The sequence below is a fragment of the Hydra vulgaris genome, chromosome 02 (assembly GCF_038396675.1).
Source record: "Hydra vulgaris chromosome 02, alternate assembly HydraT2T_AEP".
In the NCBI taxonomy this organism is placed as follows: domain Eukaryota; kingdom Metazoa; phylum Cnidaria; class Hydrozoa; order Anthoathecata; family Hydridae; genus Hydra; species Hydra vulgaris.
In genome coordinates, this window is record NC_088921.1 from 35518532 (window position 1) to 35539348 (window position 20817).

The following is a 20817-nucleotide window of genomic DNA, read 5'->3' on the forward strand; positions in this document are numbered from 1 at the left end:
GGGCAAAATATAAGAGAATATTATAAAGTTTGAATGGTTTGGATTTACTCAATAGGCTACGCAAAAAACGCCTTAAAGCAAAAAGTGGTCGAAGGTACAACAGGTTCCCCTATATATATATATATATATATATATATATATATATATATATATATATATATATATATATATATATATATATATATATATATATATATATATATATATACAATCCTCGGAACTAGTTAGTAATCCTCGGAACGGCAGTTAGTTCGGCATTCGGCAATGCCGAACTAACTGCCGCCCTGAAAGTGTTTGAGGTCGGCAAAAAATTGCCGACCTCCTTTCTATGTTTTATCACACCTTAGTATCAAATAATTATTTCCGACCTCAAAAAGATTGAGGTCGGAAATAAATCATTTTTTCTAATTCCGAGGGTTGTATATGTATATACATATATATATATATATATATATATATATATATATATATATATATATATATATATATATATATATATATATATATATATATATATATATATATATATACAGGGTGACCAGAAAGTTCTGACACTCATTTTAATTAGTTTATTAGACTTAAGAAAATGTATTATTTGTCAATATTTTTGTTTCTATTTCACTCCTATGTCAATTCTTAATCGTATTCAGGCATTTTTATTTATTTAAATCTATTTTATTTTTAGTATGAAAGTCACAAAAGACCATCGAGTTTCTATAGAGCATTTGTTCTTTAGTGGATGCACTGGAGCAGAGATAGCAAAAAGACTTAAAATTCCTCGAAGAACTGTTTATAACAATTGTGAACGGTTAAAGGAGACAGGCAGCACCCAAGACAAGCCTAGAAGTGGAAGACCACCGAAATCAAGTAGCAAAATTATTATCAAAAAAGTGCGTGATAGAATTCATCGAAATCCAAGGAGGTCGATGAGAAAAATGGCAAATGATTTGCAAATAGGTCGTGAATCCCTGAGAAAAATATGCAAGGATAAGCTAAAACTTATCCCATACAAGATCCAAAAAGCTCATCTTTTCACAGACAAAATGAAGAAAGTAAAAATGGAAAGATGCAAGCTTTTGCTCAAATATTTTTCTTCGGCCACTCAGGAATTGTTTTCACTGATGAATGTTTATTCAATGTTGAAGCTTTCTTAAACCATCAAAATGATCGAATATTGTCCAGAAGTATCAGTGATGCAAACATGAAGGATAGAGTTGCTTCTCGTTCAGGACATCCGCAATTCGTTATGGTTTTTGGAGGGATAACTTCGGATGGCAAAACTCCGTTAGTTTTTGTGGATTCTGGAGTTAAAGTTAACAGTCAAAACTATTTAAATGATGTCCTTATAAAAGAAGTACTTCCATGATCCCAATCACACTTTGGTACAAAGCCCTAGACATTTCAACAGGATTCAGCTCCTGCCCACAAGACAAAAATTGTTCAAGGGTGGTGCAAAAACAATTTTCCAGATTTTATCAGCGCCCAAGAATGGCTTCCCTACTCGCCAGATCTCAACCCGTTGGATTATTCCGTGTGGTCAGTTTTAAAGACCAAGGCATGTTCTATCCCTCATAGGAATTTGGACTCTTTGCGCCGAGCACTTTAGAAGGAATGAAATAATCTTTCTCCAGAATACCTGCGCGCCACAGTCAATGATTTCCCCAAGAGGCTTAGAACCTTTATCAAAGCTAAAGGCGGTTATTTCAAAATCTAATGTTGTAATGTGATTGTTAGTTGTTAGAACATCTTTAATCTTATTCGCCTTTCTTAAATTTAGTCGTTTTTATGGCAATTTTATATATATACATATATATATATATATATATATATATATATATATATATATATATATATATATATATATATATATATATATATTTATATATATATATATATATATATATATATATATATATATATATATATATATATATAATATTTCTTATAGCAATGCAAGTTCTTTTTAGCAACAGCATGTTTCTAAATACATGCAATATAAAGTAACTGTATGTAAGTAAACAGTACTTTACATGTGCTAAAAGTTATTATAAGTTAAAGTTAATATAAGGCTCGTTTTAACTTTATTACATTTTTATATCCCTGATTTTATAACATAATTGATTAAAATGCACCAGAACAAAGTTATTTAAAAAACTAAGCTCTTAAAAAGCTAAACGAGTTAAAATACACTTTTACAGAAAAATTAAATTTAAGCAACAACCAAAAAATAGTCAAGTATAAAGAAAGTAATAATAATAAAGAAATTTTTTTGTTTTAAAATTTGTACAGTTAGAAATTCTCAAAATTTATTTCAAAAAAATAAACAAACCACTCAATGTTACAAATAAAGTTTTAGCCAAAATACAAATTAAAACATTTTAAAATAATTGTTTAGCGTATTTATTTTTTTACTAATACAAAAAAGGCATTTATTTATTGATTTAGATTAGTAATATGGTTGCAACACTAATTTTTACAAAAATAAACTAAAAATAACAGTTGCTATATAAAAAAGATTTTGTAGCTAATAAACTTCAGCCACTCCAAAATCTCTAAAATTTCTAAAAACTTCCGGCACATGCGCGCCTAAACATAACTCTCGTAAACGACTGCTGTAATAAAATATCACATCCGCCTAAAATATCACATCCCCCATAGAAAATCCGAAATCGAGAATGCGTTTTCAAGTTATTGCACTTAGAAGTGTATCTAGTACGTCCGAAATATTTACGTACAAAAACAATAAAATTAAAAACGCAACGATCAAGATTTATAAAATGGTTTGTAAATAAATGTACTATAAATGAAGTCAGCATTATATGGTAATATATTTAAAATTCATACTTATGAAATTTTGATCTTAAAATATTGCCTGACAATGATTATATAGATTACACATGGGGGATGTGATATTTTAGATACTAAATACTAATACTTTTCATTATTTTAAATGTTACATAGGGGGATGTAATATTCTAGAAGCCTGGATAAGGGGATATGATATTTTACATAGGAATTTCAGCTTCTTATTGTGATATATATACAGATTACACATGGGGGATGTGATATTTTAGATACCAAATACTAATACTTTTCATTATTTTAAATGTTACATAGGGGGATGTAATATTCTAGAAGCCTGGATAAGGGGATATGATATTTTACATAGGAATTTCAGCTTCTTATTGTGATATATATACAGATTACAGATGGGGGATGTGATATTTTAGATACCAAATACTAATACTTTTCATTATTTTAAATGTTACATAGGGGGATGTAATATTCTAGAAGCCTGGATAAGGGGGATGTGATATTTTACAAAGGAATTTCAGCTTCTTATTGTGATATATATACAGATTACACATGGGGGATGTGATATTTTAGATACTAAATACTAATACTTTTCATTATTTTAAATGTTACATAGGGGGATGTAATATTCTAGAAGCCTGGATAAGGGGATGTGATATTTTACGTAGGAATTTCAGCATCTTATTGTGATATGTGTATAAATTATACACGAGGGATGTGATATTTTAGATATTAAATACTAAACTTTGCAGTATTGTAAATGTTACGTAGGGGGATCTCTTTCGCACTCTATTTTATAAGCAAATTCTTTTTTTTAACTGATATCTAACTTTTAGAACTCTAATGTAATTTGTAATACAATTTTATTGAATGCAAATTTGTTTTTTATTTACTTCAATGTCTTAAGTCAATTACTATATTTTACTTATTTTGACTTTTTGTGAAAAACCAAAAAAAGTTTGTTTATATGTTTAATAATATATTTCAAAATTTTCCTGTGCTACAAATTTTTGCATGTTGATTTATATATATATATATATATATATATATATATATATATATATTATATATATATATATATATATATATATATTTCTTCTTTTCTTTTTAAACTTCTAGCAGTGTTCCGCGAAAAACCTAAATAAATTGTATAAATTTATTTATTATGTTATTAAATGTATTTATTAAAGTTATAAATATCAACCATTCTATTTGTTAATTTTTTACAAGATTTATTATGTTATAAATGTTATATTATTTATTATTAATTTTACTTTTTAGTAATAAATTTGTTCACAACAAAATGAAGTTTTATTTTTAAAAACAATGCATCCTATATGGTACCATCGATTTGGGATGCAAAAGTCACATTTTATATAAAAATAAATATTTAAGGTTAAATCATTTTTCTATTTGAAAATAATGTTTAAAAGTAATTGAAATATTTCTTAATACCCATTTATCTTTTTTTTGATTTTTTCTAGTTTTTGGACCAGTTTCACTTTCGCAAATACGACACAAACTATCCTGCCAACATTTTTGACCTATAGATTTAGCTTTATCAATTTTTTTTGTTTCTTTTTAAATGTAATTTTATATGAAGGTAATATAAATATTTTTAACACTATAAACAACCTTACTAACCTCCTTCATCTTATAGTAGTTGCACCACTTTCTTCCTATATGCATTCACTTCTTCAATTGGAAAGGTGGTCACCAATTCTTCTCCATTTATATAATTTTCAGCAAACTAAAATAGGTCTGCATATATATATATATATATATATATATATATATATATATATATATATATATATATATATATATATATATATATATATATATATATATATATATATATATCACAAGTGAGAAAATTCGCACACATTTTGAAACTCAACTGTTGATGTTGTAAATGCCAAGGTTATTTGTACACATAATGATAATAATAATATAAGAATAAAAACAATATAATATAAAATATATCATTTTTTCGTTTAGTTAAATAATGTTACCTTAAGGCAAAATACTCCACATGATATACTGTCAGCTGGTTTAGCATGTGGCGATGTTAATATTCTAAACTTTTCAATAATACCATATCTCTGTTGTAAGTAACAACTGAAGTATAATAGTATAAAAATTATAAAAGATGTAAAAACAAAATTTTGAGATACCAATCACTAGATTAAAAAGTCATCATACTTCCATTTTAATTCTTCTTTTTTTATGGAATTAATCGGCTCTCCCTTAGGGTTTATATAATGAATGGTTTTATCATCTGGTTTAATTATCTAAAACAGAAGTAAGTTTCAATGTTAAGTTTTAACTTTGGTTCCCTGTTAAAAAAGCTCACTGGAAATTAGGTTTCTTGAACTCAAAGAAGTTAACTATTTCAAAAAACTATTTTACATACAGCCAGCGTCCAATGGAATTTTGCCACCATGCAGCATATTAACATTTCTAATTTAAAGAGCTCTTTCTGTAAATAAATTTGTATTAATTAAATTATATATATAAATATATATATATATATAAATATATATATATATATATATATATATATATATATATATATATATATATATATATATATATAAATATATATATATATATATATAAATATATATATATATATAAATATATATATATATATAAAATTAAATTAATAACTATCATTAATTATTTGCATTATTTTTTAGCTAAAAGTTTGTGAATACCTCATGCCGTCTTTGTATTAAATCAGTATTAATTGGCAACTCGTCCAGTGAGAGCAACCCAGCTGGTGACAATACTTCGATTCGATTCTTCACAGCATTAATAAATGGAATGACATTCAATTTATTGTTTTATATTTAAATTAAAATTTTTTTAAATTTAAATAAAGATAAATTATTAATACTGTTTGTTTTGTACAAAAATTCAATTTTGAAGTATATTCATTAATCATACTTTTTTTTTACTGTTTACTAGTAGTTTTAGATAAATATAAACAACTTCGTCACTGAGACATTCGTTTAAAGTGTCTTGTAATGAATAATCATATATCTTGCAGCCACCTAAATCTGGATATATACCCATAATTGCTTTTACAGGGTTTACAATACGGAGATATTGTATTATTGACCTATTGATAAAATGTAATAATAATTAATTATTCAAGCATACATTCATCAAATAAAATAACGACAGTATTACATTTACAGAAAGATAACATAATGTTATAAATTTGTAGACCTTCTATTTTTTCACCGGGTAGGGATAATGTTTAAAATTAATTTTATTTAAGTAAGTTTACATAGAAATCTTCAGTTTACTAGTGCGCCACTGAATAATATATACCTTTCACTATCTTCAACTATGCAGCTTTTTTTTGTATATAATGTCTCTAGAAAATTGCACATAAATTAAAATAAAAAGCCAACATGAAGGTATTTGAAGAAAATTTTTTAATACATACCTTCACTATCTTCAACTACAGAGCTTTTTATTGTCTCCTCTGCCTTATTTGTCTCGTCTATAAAATTGAACATAAATATAAAATGATAGGCTAACAAATATAAATGAAACTGTAATTATTTAATACATACCTTCACTGTCTTTAACTGCGAAGTTTTTTATTGAATCTGCCTCCTCTACAAAACAAACCATACTTTAAATAAAACGTTAACACTTATAAATAAAAAGGTAGTTTTTTATTACATACCTTCACTATCTTCAACTAGAAAGCTTTTTATTGTCTCCTCTGCCTTATTTGCCTCTAAAAAATTGGATAGAAATTAAAATTAAAAAGGTAACAAATATAAATGCAAAGGAAATTTTTAAGACATACCTTCACTATCTTTAACTACAAAGCTTTTAATTATCTGCTCTGCCTTATTTGCTTCTAGAAAATTGAACAAAAAATAAAATATGGAAAAAAAATGCTTAAGCAGACCAAAAGTTGAAACATAAAAAGAAAATCTGTTGTTACTATTTACCCTCTATGCTTTCCACCAATGAATGTTTTTTTTTCGATTTCTATTTCATTTTTTGTTGTAATTGTTTCTAAAGTAGAGGGTACAAAAGTCTTTCAAATTAGAAAATATTGGTTGTCTAGCAATAATATTCATGAAACTCTTTAGCTTTCTTTTTAAAAGTTAAAAAAAGTAGTTATTGGAAAGCTTGTATATAAGTTGTGCGCATACCTTTATCACAAATGCCTTCGAGAAATTTCTTAACATGGGCTCTTTTGTGGGTTCCTTTTATAATAACTTTATTACTACTCAGTTTGTAATTTCCACATTTTGTAATATCGCTTACTTCATAAGGTCCTTTAAACCGTGGCTTGAAAGCTGCGCCTTTGCTTCTCCTCCCTCTAATATCAAGTAACAAAACTTTGTCCCCAATTTTAATGCATTCTTCCATAGATTTGATATTTTTTGAAACTCTTTTATCGTAATATTTTTTTTGTTTCTTTTGAGCTTCTGTAATGTTCTAAAATTTATAACTATTGTAATTAGAAAAAAAAAAAAAAAAAAAGATGGTATATTAAAAATTAAATTAAAGTTAAGTGGTATAAGTGATTACTTTAGTGACCAAATTGGTTAAGTTTTCAATATGAATTTTATTTTTTTCGATTTCAGCTTTAACTTCATCTTCATTTGCGGGGAAAATACCGACCTCCTAAATAACAATGCATACTGGTATTGGTATACTAAAATATGAGTGTAAAGTAAATATAATTGTTTAAAATGATATCCAAATATACTTATTATTACTTATTACTACTCAGTTTGTAATTTCCACATTTTGTAATATCGCTTACTTCATAAGGTCCTTTAAACCGTGGCTTGAAAGCTGCGCCTTTGCTTCTCCTCCCTCTAATATCAAGTAACAAAACTTTGTCCCCAATTTTAATGCATTCTTCCATAGATTTGATATTTTTTGAAACTCTTTTATCGTAATATTTTTTTTGTTTCTTTTGAGCTTCTGTAATGTTCTAAAATTTATAACTATTGTAATTAGAAAAAAAAAAAAAAAAAAGATGGTATATTAAAAATTAAATTAAAGTTAAGTGGTATAAGTGATTACTTTAGTGACCAAATTGGTTAAGTTTTCAATATGAATTTTATTTTTTTCGATTTCAGCTTTAACTTCATCTTCATTTGCGGGGAAAATACCGACCTCCTAAATAACAATGCATACTGGTATTGGTATATTAAAATATGAGTGTAAAGTAAATATAATTGTTTAAAATGATATCCAAATATACTTACTTCTTTGAACTCACTTCTGCAAACAGGTGAACGACCACCAAACATCAACTCAAAAGGTGACACTTTTGTAGACGTTTGTCTTTCAATTCGTAATGGATATAAAACTATCTCTAGAAACTCATCCCGGTTTGACTGGTTTACGTCGACAAGTTTTCTGATTTTTCTAATTAACGTAATTTCAAAATAATGATGTTATTATCATTATTTTATTTTGAACTTAAACAATAATAAAATAATGCACACCTTTTTACATTTTTATTTGTATTTTCATCTTGTCCATTTGTTTGAGGGTGATAAACAGCAGTTCTTCGTCGTTCGATACCCAAGATCTTATATACCTCATCGTTTAACTAATTAAATAACGGAAAAAAATGAATTATTTTTATTTACTTGCTATTTTAAATGCTGTATTATACAAAATCAAAAGGTTTTATTCTAATTCATCTTTAAAGGATTCGACCTAATGTTGTTTTTACGTTTTAAACTCATTCCTTTCCTGATCTGCTCAAGTCGAACTGTTTGACAAATATTATAATTACCGGCAATTTATGTTCGGAATTTTGTTACCACGGCTACGCGTTTGTACTCGACTCGTTGAATTGAAATTAAAAAGTCTTTCATATGCCAATCGATATAGTCAATTTTTTTATCTAACTTAATCATTTTAATTAAACCACCACGCTTTCATCCTTATTTTAAACTTGTCAAATTCCTCGCTATCTGGCTGTCATTATAAGCACGATTTTTAATTGTTGTTGAAATCCTCGTCGTACAATGTGGGACACGGTTTAAAGCATTTGTATCATTAAGTAAATAAAGAAACCAAATATTCTAAGTGTGTACGAATATAAATTTTTTATTATTGCTCAACTGTTTTGTTGTCGAAATGATTAAAATATTCGCGAAAGCATTTCGATGTCGCAGTGGGCTTAAAACAACAATAATCAACATGCTGTTTTGATTTCAAATTAGTTAACAGTAAATAATCGCAATTCCCAAATTTTTTATGTTCGTCTTTTCCATAATATTATACAGTACTATAAATATACTACAATGTACATACAGTATTGGTACAGTATTCTTTATCATTACACATTGATATTTGATGTTTCCTAATAAAAAAATTCACAATGATTTTACATTTATCACTATAAATATATATATAAATCGATTTCTAAACTGGACTTGGGAAGATTCAAAATTGATTCAAGAATCAGTGGAACCTTCTCTCATACCACCCACAAAAAAACGTTAATTTAATCATACTTTAAAATTGTTACTTTATTGGGATAATAAAGAAGCTTCTTTTATTTAATAAAAGATTCCAAATATTTTCTAGCCCTCTCTCCTTAAAATTAAAAATATACAAAAAAAAAAAACATTCCTTAAATGTTTATGCACTAACACATAAAAATACAAGCATAAAAATGTGTTCGTTGTGTTCTTTTTGAATCTTTAGAACTCATTAACTCGTTCAAAGCCTTATGCATATTAAAAGTCTTGGTTGAACAATTTTGCATTTTTTAATTGTTAGCTCAATCGCATCTAAATTAAATAGAAGATTAAATTAAACATTAAAAAGCTAAAAAAAAAAATGAAAATAAAGAATACAAAAAAATGTAAAATTATTATTAGCTTTGCAAGTAAACATAAATTGTATACATATATATTTCATATATTTTTATCCAAACAAGCTCCAACAAAGCTGAAAGAAATAAAAAAGAGCTACCACTATTTCAGTATATGTGTTGACTAATTATCACAATAAGAAGCTGAAATTCCTACGTAAAATATTACATCCCCCTTATCTATGATTCTAGAATATTTTATCTCCCAATGTAATATTTTAAATACTGCAAAGTATTAGTATTTGGTATCTAAAATATCACATCCCCAATGTATAATTTATATATATATATCACAATACGAAGCTGAAATTCCTATGTAAAATATCACCTCCCCCTTATCCAGGCTTCTAGAATATTACATCCCCCTACGTAACATTTACAATACTGCAAAGTATTAGTATTTAATATCTAAAATATCACACCCCTCGTGTATAATTTATATACATATCACAATAAGATGCTGAAATTCCTACATAAAATATCACATCCCCATTATTCAGGCTTCTAAAATATTACATCCCCCTATGTAACATTTAAAATAATGAAAAGTATTAGCATTTGGTATCAAAAATATCACATCCCCAATGTGTAATCTGTATATATATCACAATAAGAAGCTGAAATTCCTACGTAAAATATCATACCCCCCTTATCTATGCTTCTAGAATATTTCATCTCCCTATGTAACATTTAAAATAATGAAAAGTATTAGTATTTGGTATCTAAACTATCACATCCCCCATGTGTAATCTGTATATATATCACAATAAGAAGCTGAAATTCCTATGTAAAATATCACATCCCCTTATCCAGGCTTCTAGAATATTACATCCCCCTATGTAACATTTAAAATAATGAAAAGTATTAGTATTTAGTATCTAAAATATCACATCCCCCATGTGTAATCTATATAATCATTGTCAGGCAATATTTTAAGATCAAAATTTCATAAGTATGAATTTTAAATATATTACCATTTAATGCTGACTTCATTTAAAGTATATTTATTTACAAACCATTTTATAAATCTTGATCCTTGCGTTTTTAATTTTATTGTTTTTGTACATAAATATTTCGGACGTACTAGATACACTTCTAAGTGCAATAACTTGAAAACGCATTCTCGATTTCGGATTTTCTATGGGGGATGTGATATTTTAGGCGGATTTGATATTTTATTACACTGCCTTGCAGAATAAAACTGGGGATGTCCATTAATATATTTTGATGTATACTAGTTGTAACTAACTAACTTTGTCTCCTGATAATAATTAAAGTAATAATAATACTAAAGTAATCATTTTGATTTTTTTTAAACTAATGAAAGAAAATATTTATAAATTAAAGTTCTATATAACGAAATAAAATTAGGTATGTCAGTTTAAGTTTCCAATTAACATATACTACTCAAAAGTTAGATTAACCTCCATCAAAATATTGTAATTTTTTTTTTAAATAATCCCAAAATTATGAAACCAAACTACTATTATCTTTTCCAGTTTTTAATTATTTTCTAACCGTTTCAGATAATTAACCGTGCATAATTTGTTTAGTTTTTGCTGTAGGGTAATTCCATGTCAAAACAACAAGTCGAAATAACCAACCAACACAGAAATACTTGATTTTCGGCACAAATGCAGTTAATAGTGTCGTTAGGAATAATCAAAAATAATTTGGAGCCAATTTTATTATTTTAAGAGTTATGGGTATTTGAAGTTTGAGATTTTTTACATTTTTTTATTCTCTGCACTCTTAGCAACGTCTATTATAAACGTTGCTAAGAGTGCAGAGAATAAAATATAGACTCTATAGCAACACTTAAATGGTAAAGTATACGCAGTTACATTAACCATACGTTTACAAAATTTAATAGGTATAGAAATCAAAAATCATTACTTAAAGTTATTAGATCTTATATTTGATGAAAAACTTTGAAATGCAAACCGGGTTTTTAACAATAATTTTTCAGTGAACATGTCAAGTTTAAGATTAATTGCAGAAAAGGTATTGATCTATTCATTTTAAATCTTTACAATAATAATTTAGATATAAATACCTGTAAGAGGCAAAAATTATTTCACTGTTTTTTTATGCACATATCTATTTTATTATTGTTTTTTTTTTTTTTGCAACTTTATTTTTGCATTTTTATTTACCGTTTTGTTTATAATCTCCATATAGAGATTATAACTAAAATAATTTCTCAGAAAAAAATGATAATTTCTCACATAAGTATTATTATTAATACTCCAATGTTAAAACCAATTGCTCCATTTAATTAATTAAACAAGAAATCAAAAATTCATTTTTATTTTAAACTAAATAAGTGTAATCATAGCTATGATTACACTTATTTAGTTAATAAAAATGGATTTCTGATTTCTTGTTTAATTAATTAAATGGAGCAATTGGTTTTAACATTTGATTTTTGATTATTATGCTCATGTGAGAAATTATTATTTATTTAATGTTGGTTTTAGAAAAATAAAATATTGAAGTTAAATATTTTTATAATGGCTGGAACAATGCTCAGTTGGATTGATTTTAAAATCAAATTGTCACAAGTTAACATTTACAAACCACATTGGAATAAACTCTTTTCAAGATTTAGCTCCAGATGAGCAAAATTTAGTTGCGCTAAAGTCTGGTGTTTCTCCTGTTTTGATTATTGACTTATGTTTTAATCATCAAAAGTTCTATCTTGAGAAGTTCCCTGTGTTTCAGAATAAATGCTGTGATCCGCTGTTAGTTCTCAAAAGACCATGCAAAGGTTAGTAAAGCTTGTCATAATTTTTTTATAAATGTTACTTTGTCATAATTTTATGTTCTTTATGTTTATTAATACTAGGCACATTTTATTTGATGAAGTTATGTTTTTTAATTTAGCATCTCTCAGAGAAGTCATGTTAAAAACCATAGCTTTAAACAACCGGTTCAATATTGTACCTGGTCAAAAAATTTGTACAAATTGCTTAGTCAAATTAAAAGCTTCCACTGAAATTAATACTGATAACATTGATATTGCTGATGATTACACTAATGAAAGTATAAATAAAGAAAACGTATTTAACGTTCAACAAGAAGCTGATATAAATAAAAACAGACAAGAACTTTCTGATTGTCTCAGTATAATTGGCGTGTCACCAGTCAAGTTTCACGGAAAGCCATTTGCGAATCATATGAGTATTGGAAAACAAAAAATTAAAACTATTACAACAGTTTTCAAAGACAAGTTATCAAGTTCTTTAAAAATTCCATTTACAGATGTTGAAGTTTTTGATAATGAATATATTCTTGATTTAAAAAAATAGTTGTTCAGTTCAAAAAATTGTTAGTTTTGATAAAAGATAAACTTGAAAAATGCTGTTCATTTAGAGACAAAATTTAAGTATTGACTTTGTGCCCACAAGAATGGACGATTGAAGCAGCTAGTGAGTATTTTGGTGTTTCAAAGTATCTTATAATAAAATCTAGATCTTTAGTAAAGAAGGAAGGAGTTCTTGCTGTTCCAGAAACTAAGCGAGGTAAAATGCTGCTTGATCGAATAAATACTTTAGTGAAAAATTTTCATGAAGATGGTGAAAACTCTCGCCAGATTGGTCAAAAGAATTTTGTAAGTGTTAGTTGGAAAGTCCATATGCAAAAGCGACTACTTTTATTTCTCATTTCTCACTACTTTTGTCCACATGTAAAGTTAGGGTTTTCCAAGTTTTGTGTTTTAAGACCTATATGGTGTGTTTTGCCAAACTTATCAGGAACCCATTCTGAGTGCGTTTGTATCTACCATCAAAACATGAAGTTAATACTCCTACCCATTAAAATTGATTACCATGAACTATATAAATTTATTGCTTGTGGTATGCAAAACAAAGAATGCATGTTAAATCGATGTATACAGTGTAAAAAAATACATCTAAATTAGAAGAAAAGCTATTCGAACTAATAGGGCAGTTTGAGGAAGAAGGTACTATCAAATTTAACCAATGGGTTACTACTGATAGATCAGATTTAGTTATACAGCTTGTAAGCATACCAGATTATGTAAATATGGTGATGGAAAAACTAGTCAAGCTAACAGCCCATTCATATATTTCTAAATGCCAATCTAAATATTTAAAAAATCTTAAAGAAGAACTGCCATCAAATAGTGCAATAATTCTTGGAGATTTTGCAGAAAACTATAGTTTTGTGCAGGATGAAGTACAAGGTTTCCATTGGAATAATCTTCAGTGCACACTTCATCCAGTAGTTGTGTACTATAAAAAAATCAAGTGTTGCATTCCACTTCATATTGCATTATATCAGATGATAACAATCATGATGTACCAATGGTTTACGAGGTACAAAAATCAATTATCAATAATCTGAAGCAAAAGATTATTGATAATTGATTTTGACAAAAGACAAAACTGCAAAAACATTTTTAACCTATGTCAGCATAAATCAGACTTTGGAATAGATGCAAAATGGGTTTTCTTTGCAACCAGCCATGGAAAGCAAACTTGTGACGGTATTGGAGGAACAGTTAAACGGCTTGTAGCTAATGCTAGTTTGCAGAGAATTTCTACAAATCGAATATTGAACTCACGTGATATGTTTACATATTGCACTAACAACATCAAAGGTATAAACTTTATTTTTATTTCAAGTGAAAGTTTGGTTGAAACAAGGTTATTACAATCTGAACGATTTAATAATGTAAAAATAATACCAGGAACAAGAGACTTACATGAATTTATTCCTGTATGTCAAAATGAAGTTAAGATGAGATACTGCAGTGATGATACTATGCCTAGTTTGACTTACATGTTAAAAAATTATGAGATGCAAGGTGATGTGCAAAGTTGATGTGGAATTTAAATTTATGTATCATCAATGGCCCTTGAATCTTGAAAGACATTTGCTTGCTTCTTTTTATCAATTATTACTCAGAATCGACAGTTTGTGTATGTCTATGATATGTATATGACAATATATTTCATTTGTTGAAAAAAAAAAATTACGTAATTTTGTTTTGTTTTACAGTTCAAAGAAAAACAAAAAAATATTTATAGTTCACTAGTTTGTATAAAGATTTTTCAATTCATAAAAACACGGAATTCAAAAAGTTAATGCGTTTTGATATTTAAAATTGAGTTTATTTATGTACATGCATGTCATGGATATTGCAGTTTTACACCTAAGTGAAAATACCTTTTATTTTTTTGACTAGCTCTGAGTGAATATACCTGTTTTTAATATTTAAATATTTTTAATTGAATTCATTAAATATGCATATTGTAGTTTTACACATAAGTGAGAACTCTTACTTTCTGGTTGTGCCTAAACATAAATACCAATCAATCTTCTGTCTCAATCTCAATATACTTTCAATCAAAAATAAAAATTTTCTAGATTAGTAAGTCAAAAAAACAGCTCAGTTTTTTTTTTTTTTTTAGATATTTATATATGCTTTAAAAATATGAAGTTTGGAAATATATAGATCATAACCTTTTCTGTAATTCTTCTTAAAGTAAGCATGTTTACTTTTAAATTTTACTAAAAACGCCGATTTACTCATATTGATTTATTAATAAATATAAAAAATTATTGTGTCTTAGTATAATTTTATGGTTTAGCATCTAATAATATGTGGAAAATTTCAAATAATGAAATAATATGGTTAAGGTAACAACGTATGTATCAACATTTACTTGTTACTGAGGACGTTGCTAGGGGAGCGTGATTAGTAAAAATGTTATTAAGTTTTGAATTTCAAACTAGCATAACTTCTAAAATATTCCGATTTGTTTAAAACAACTTTGGCGAATTCTTTTTAGCATAGTTAAGTATCTTTGTTGCAAAAATTAAGTCATTTAGAGATAGTGGGTTATTTTTTTGAATTTTTGTTGTTATTTTGACACGGAATTACCCTTCTATGGGTTTTCGTAAGAGACAAATTTTCCAGACGCAGTTTCCACTTTCATTTTTTTATGCAACTTTTTTCGAGTTATGTTTGTTTCCGCACAGAAATCTTTGTTAATGTAAACATTTTTCCTTTCAAATTTGATAATTTTTTTAAGATTGCAAGTTTATTTTTGAAGTCCAATAGTTTGAGAACTATAGTTTTCGGTTTCTTAGTGTTCCTCAGACCAGTGCAATGTGTTCGCTCAACTCTTATTTTTTTTAAACCAAGATGCTCTTCTAACAAATTATGTTTTTTTACCTCATTCTTATACTAGGCTTCGTTCACTAGCTCTTCAATTCCATCAACTCTTAGATTGTTTCTCGTCGGTGTGTCCTCTATTTCTCTCTATTTTTAATATATATAAATTCACTTTTTTCTTTTACTTTTTTGCTAGTTGCATTTTTTTCCACGGTGGTTATGGCGGTATTTATCTTCTCAATAAATTTTTCATGAAAGTTTAGGCTGTTTTTTTAATTCTTCGACATCTTTTAATAATGTTTTAACAATCTTAGCATTTTTATTGGATGTTTTAACAATCTTTGTATTGTCATATTTTTTCCACTTTATCAAAACGCCAGTTTTGATAAAGTGGAAAAAATATGACAATACAAAGTGGAAAAAATATGACAATTGAAATATGAAAAATCGTTAATTTAAAAATATGTTATTTTTAAATTAACGTTTAATGTATTGGCGAAATTAATTTCTTGTCTTTTTAGGATCGCTTCCAGTTTTTTCTAAAATTCTTCAAACATATCTTTGATTATCTTTGTTATTTCCATTAGTGTAACTGCCATTTTTATTTGTTGAATTTGATTGTTTAATTTATTTTAATAACTTTTTTTTAAAATTTTTTTAATCTAAGTTACCACGCTGTAAAAATCACGTCCGTTCATCAGAAAAACCACAAAGTAATTTCTTGGAGATGGAGAATTCGACAGCTCTGTTTATCTCTTCGTTTTTCAATGTAACGTTTTAAGTTAATTTCCATTTTCTCCGATCAAAAGTTTTCATCATAATATTCTCATGTGTTTCGAATATTTCTTTATGTTTTGCTGATGTAAGTGTTTTTCCATTATTATTTCCATTATTATTATTTTTAAAACGCTTGTCAAAGGTTTTTTTCGATATAAAAGTATTATTAAGGAGGTCCAAAATTGATTTATTTTGTATTTTGTGTAGTTTAACCACTTTTTCTAAATTAATTTTTTATGCTGATTTTAAATTACTTAATATTTTGTTTCACTATAAATACTTTTTTCACTATAAATACTTGACCTGCTACTTCAATTTCAATAAAAGTGGTTTTTTGAACAAAATAATCAAGTGTTAATTTAAATAAAATCACTATTGTTATCAAAGTAGAATCCATGGTAAAAAATAATACAAAAATTAGACATTATACACGAAACTACTCCATATAAGTAACAATGTAACAACTACAGGTGAAAAAACTTAATTGTTTAATGAATTTTTCTAAAAAGATTATGTAAAAATAATTGGTTAAACAAAAATACAATATGAAAATATCTTCCGTAACTAATTTTAAACTCATGTACAAATGTATAAAATGCTGAAGTAATTTTACTACCTACGATAAAGAAAGAAAAATTATAAATCATTTAAGTTTTTTAAATGTATACACACTATACTTTTAGATAACTGAAACAAAAAACATGTCATAAATGTAGTGTGCTTTAGAAAACCTATGGGGTCTAAACCCTGCATTAAATAAAACATTGAAGCCAAAAAGCTAGATATATATCCATTTAGAGTCAACTTTTTTATGGGTTATACTCAATCCAAGATTAACTCAGGTTCCTGGGAGCCAAGGTGCCCGACCATTAAAAATTAGGGTATCAGTGGGGGCTCCCAATTTTTAACATATATATTATTTTCTATATTATATATAACTTGACATTCTAAATTATTTTCATTCAAATAACGAGAATGAAGTAGTAGCAGTGAGGAAGTTAAAATAAATTTTTTCCCCCAATCATAGACAAGTTGAAGATGTGCTTGAAAGAAAGGCTTTTGCTAATGAGTATGCAGAGAGAAAGTTTGGTTTTTTAGCATATCTGATTTTTCTTAACCCTCCCATAACCAATTGTAGTGTAGAGAGAGCATTTTCAAGTGGCAATACTTAAAAATGATCTCAGTTCTTCAATGTTAAACGATTGTTTAAATGCTCTTTGTTCAATGACAATTGAAAGAGCACTGTTAAAAAATATAAAATTTCAAGATTTTGTAATTGATTTTGCAAATGTAAAAGTAAGAAAAGCTTCTCTGTAAACAAAAAAGTAATCTTGTATTTTTTGCATTTATTTTTAAACACATTTTTCAGGAATGAGGTCCCAAATTTGTTTTGGCTCCCAGCCTCCAAGACCCTTAATCCGGCCTTAGTTATACTTCTACAAATTTTTTTAATACATAATTTGTAAAACACCTGAGGCTACTCTATGATATTTTTGGCATATATATATATATATATATATATATATATATATATATATATATATATATATATATATATATATATATATATATATATATATATATATATATATATATATATATAAATTCAGCAAGAGTGCTTGATGATATCTGAGCTATATAATTGATTTTTTATTTAAATAAAAATAATTAGATAATTTTTACTACTAAAAGTTTCACGCGTTTAGCAATCATCAGGTAAAGAGTACATTGTTTTTTTCGTTAAAAATATACTCTTAATAAACATCGTGACGTTCAAAATCAATTATAAAACTGTTACTACTTGCGAGCGTGGTTTGGTTTTGTTATTTATTCTTTGGGCTCGTGGTTGTCAAGCAAGAACTTGTTTTCGTGACGGCACAGATATTATTTCTGTTTTTTTGTTTAATGATTCTTGCGTACGTTTGTATGATATTATGTAAAGTTTTTTATGAAAACAAAGCAAGCATTTTTTTGTTACGTTGCTGTAGGCGGGACTTGTTTAATTATTGACCAGGTTAATTTGGGTGTTATTTTTAATTTTTTTTTAATCTGCCATATATACTTTAAAAGGTTGGTTGAATTTTTCATCTTTTTGTTTGTGAATGAGTGTTTGTGGCTAGCCCATCTTTTCTTCCATTGGCCTTCTGCTAGGCTAATACAAACTTTTTCTGGAGTGTAAGGAGGGATACTATACATTTATAAGTAACATTGGAGGCTCTACATTTAGAGTTATAATAATGATTGGTTTTAATATAGAGATCCAAACAAATCTACCCGCAGTCAACTTCTATATATATGTATATATATATATGTATATATATATATAAATATATGTATATATATATATATGTATATATATATATGTATATATATATATGTATATATACATATATATACATATATACATATATATATATATATATATATATATATATATGTGTGTGTGTGTGTGTGTGTGGCTGAGATGTCTAAAGTCCAGCTCTTCGATATCTCTCATTTGCCGCATACAAACTTTATTATGACACAGCAAAGCATTAGCTTCATCCTGAAGTGCCAGTAACTATTTACAAAATTATATTCTTTGTGCTTTATAAATTGTGTTAAAATCAAGTATTAAAAGTTTTTAAATATCACCAAAATTCAAAAAGGATTTCAGAAAAGTAGAATATTTTCTTTTCACAAGAACGTATATTCAGAATCTGACTTTTTATCTGATGCTATTATTGATAGATTCGATCCAAATACATATAAAACAAACGCTAGGAAAACGTTGAATGTTAATGATCAGTTTACTTTAAATTATCAGAAGTAAAGGTTCAAGAACCTAGTTTCTGTTCAGCACAAGGCAAACAAACGATTCTGAATTTATAAATTTTGTGAGCTCTTTTTAATTTAAGAGATTTCTAAAGGTCAATAAAAGAATTAAAAAAAGAGATATAAAGCTAGCAGTATAACAACGACAAACCAACAAAAGCTGCACTTAATGCAAAAGAAAACAAAACAAAGATAAAAAAACCTTTTTACTGAAAAAAATAGATTTTGTTTTCTAATATTATTAATTTTATTCATCAAGTGACAATTTGATCACAATTCAATGATGAATCTTGACAATGATAAATGAATAGATACTAACTCCAATTTCGTAGATTTTTGTAATAAAAATTCTTTACATTTTATACTTTTCCATTAACTTGTTTCATGCCTCATAGACTGCATTAAGATACCTATAGTGCCAGTCTAGTACATATAGATAAAAACTTCAAATTTTTTTCTATAAGTTTCTACAAGTTAAACATGCTAACTTATGAAATAGATTTTGAAAGTAAAAATTTTATCTAATAATTATTTTGCAACAAATAATAAGAAAAAAAAAGGCATTAATCACTATCATTATTTTTTTATTCGGAAGGACTATGGTCGAGGACTAATGCTTATTAACATTTTAATTTAATATTAACAATTTAATAAGTGAGAGCTTTTAGTTAATAACAAAAAGATTGTGTTGATTTTTATCATTGTTGTTATTGTTATTCTAAAACCAAATAACTCTTAAAATTAAACTTACACAAAAATATACACATACACATGCATATACACATGGTTACACAAAAATATACACATGCAATTATCGGTTAAAAAACTATATATAAAGATTTCCATTAAAAAAAAAATTCATTTAAAAAAATACATATACGAGATACATTTTTAGATCATTTTAATTGTAAACAAATATCAAATTATTTTCAAAATTATTAAAAATTTATCAACGCATTTTTATAATAACTAAAAAGACAACTTAAAAATATATTATAAAATTATTTTATATTTTATTAGTAATAAAAATTGTAATTATAAAGTACTACTGATATAGTTTTAAAATCATTTTGAGAATTTTGAAATGTATATAATTGACAGTTCTTTACTTGAAGAAACAAGCGAAGTTGTCCATTCATTCCGAGTATAAATAACTAAAAAAGAAAAAAAAAATATATAAAATTAATAATAATAACAAACAGTTTAAGTATATAAATATATTACATTAAATATATACTTAAATTTCTTAAGAAAAAATATTGTTCTGCAATAAAAATATAATTTTTTTTGTTTTAAAATATAGAGAATTTTAATCTGTATTTTAATATATACAAATCAAAAAAAAAAAAATTTGAAAAATGTTTATTCTATTCTTATATTT

General features: G+C 26.3%; 4 protein-coding genes across 5 annotated transcripts in view; 2 read left to right on the forward strand and 2 right to left on the reverse strand.

The window, feature by feature from the left end:
* Nucleotides 1-686: 686 nt before the first annotated feature.
* Nucleotides 687-1154, forward strand: LOC136076026 (uncharacterized). Its single transcript, XM_065789486.1, has one exon. The coding sequence runs from the start codon at nucleotides 687-689 to the stop codon at nucleotides 1152-1154; it is 468 nt and encodes a 155-aa protein (XP_065645558.1).
* A 3577-nt stretch (nucleotides 1155-4731) lies between these two features.
* On the reverse strand, nucleotides 4732-10806 carry LOC136076027 (uncharacterized). The gene is made up of 18 exons (XM_065789487.1): nucleotides 10675-10806; nucleotides 8612-9617; nucleotides 8316-8422; nucleotides 8073-8235; nucleotides 7888-7983; nucleotides 7575-7795; nucleotides 7498-7510; nucleotides 7002-7290; nucleotides 6647-6700; nucleotides 6521-6574; nucleotides 6405-6449; nucleotides 6275-6331; nucleotides 6157-6202; nucleotides 5767-5941; nucleotides 5535-5621; nucleotides 5231-5296; nucleotides 5020-5108; nucleotides 4732-4935 (listed from the first exon to the last, which is right to left on the reverse strand). Exons 4-18 carry the CDS (start codon nucleotides 8115-8117, stop codon nucleotides 4812-4814), a joined length of 1461 nt encoding a protein of 486 aa, XP_065645559.1. The 5' UTR covers nucleotides 8118-8235; nucleotides 8316-8422; nucleotides 8612-9617; nucleotides 10675-10806; the 3' UTR covers nucleotides 4732-4811.
* A 1416-nt stretch (nucleotides 10807-12222) lies between these two features.
* On the forward strand, nucleotides 12223-13129 carry LOC136076901 (uncharacterized). Its single transcript, XM_065790723.1, has 2 exons — nucleotides 12223-12470; nucleotides 12587-13129. The coding sequence occupies exon 2, from the start codon at nucleotides 12604-12606 to the stop codon at nucleotides 13009-13011; it is 408 nt and encodes a 135-aa protein (XP_065646795.1). The 5' UTR covers nucleotides 12223-12470; nucleotides 12587-12603; the 3' UTR covers nucleotides 13012-13129.
* A 6990-nt stretch (nucleotides 13130-20119) lies between these two features.
* LOC101241624 (uncharacterized) overlaps nucleotides 20120-20817 on the reverse strand; it is a 35512-nt gene continuing 34814 nt past the window's right edge. For both annotated transcript variants that reach the window (XM_065790725.1, XM_065790724.1), the window contains exon 6: nucleotides 20120-20590. In XM_065790725.1, the coding sequence (XP_065646797.1) occupies nucleotides 20502-20590 (89 nt within the window). In that variant the 3' untranslated portion in view covers nucleotides 20120-20501. The remainder of the gene's footprint in view (nucleotides 20591-20817) is intronic.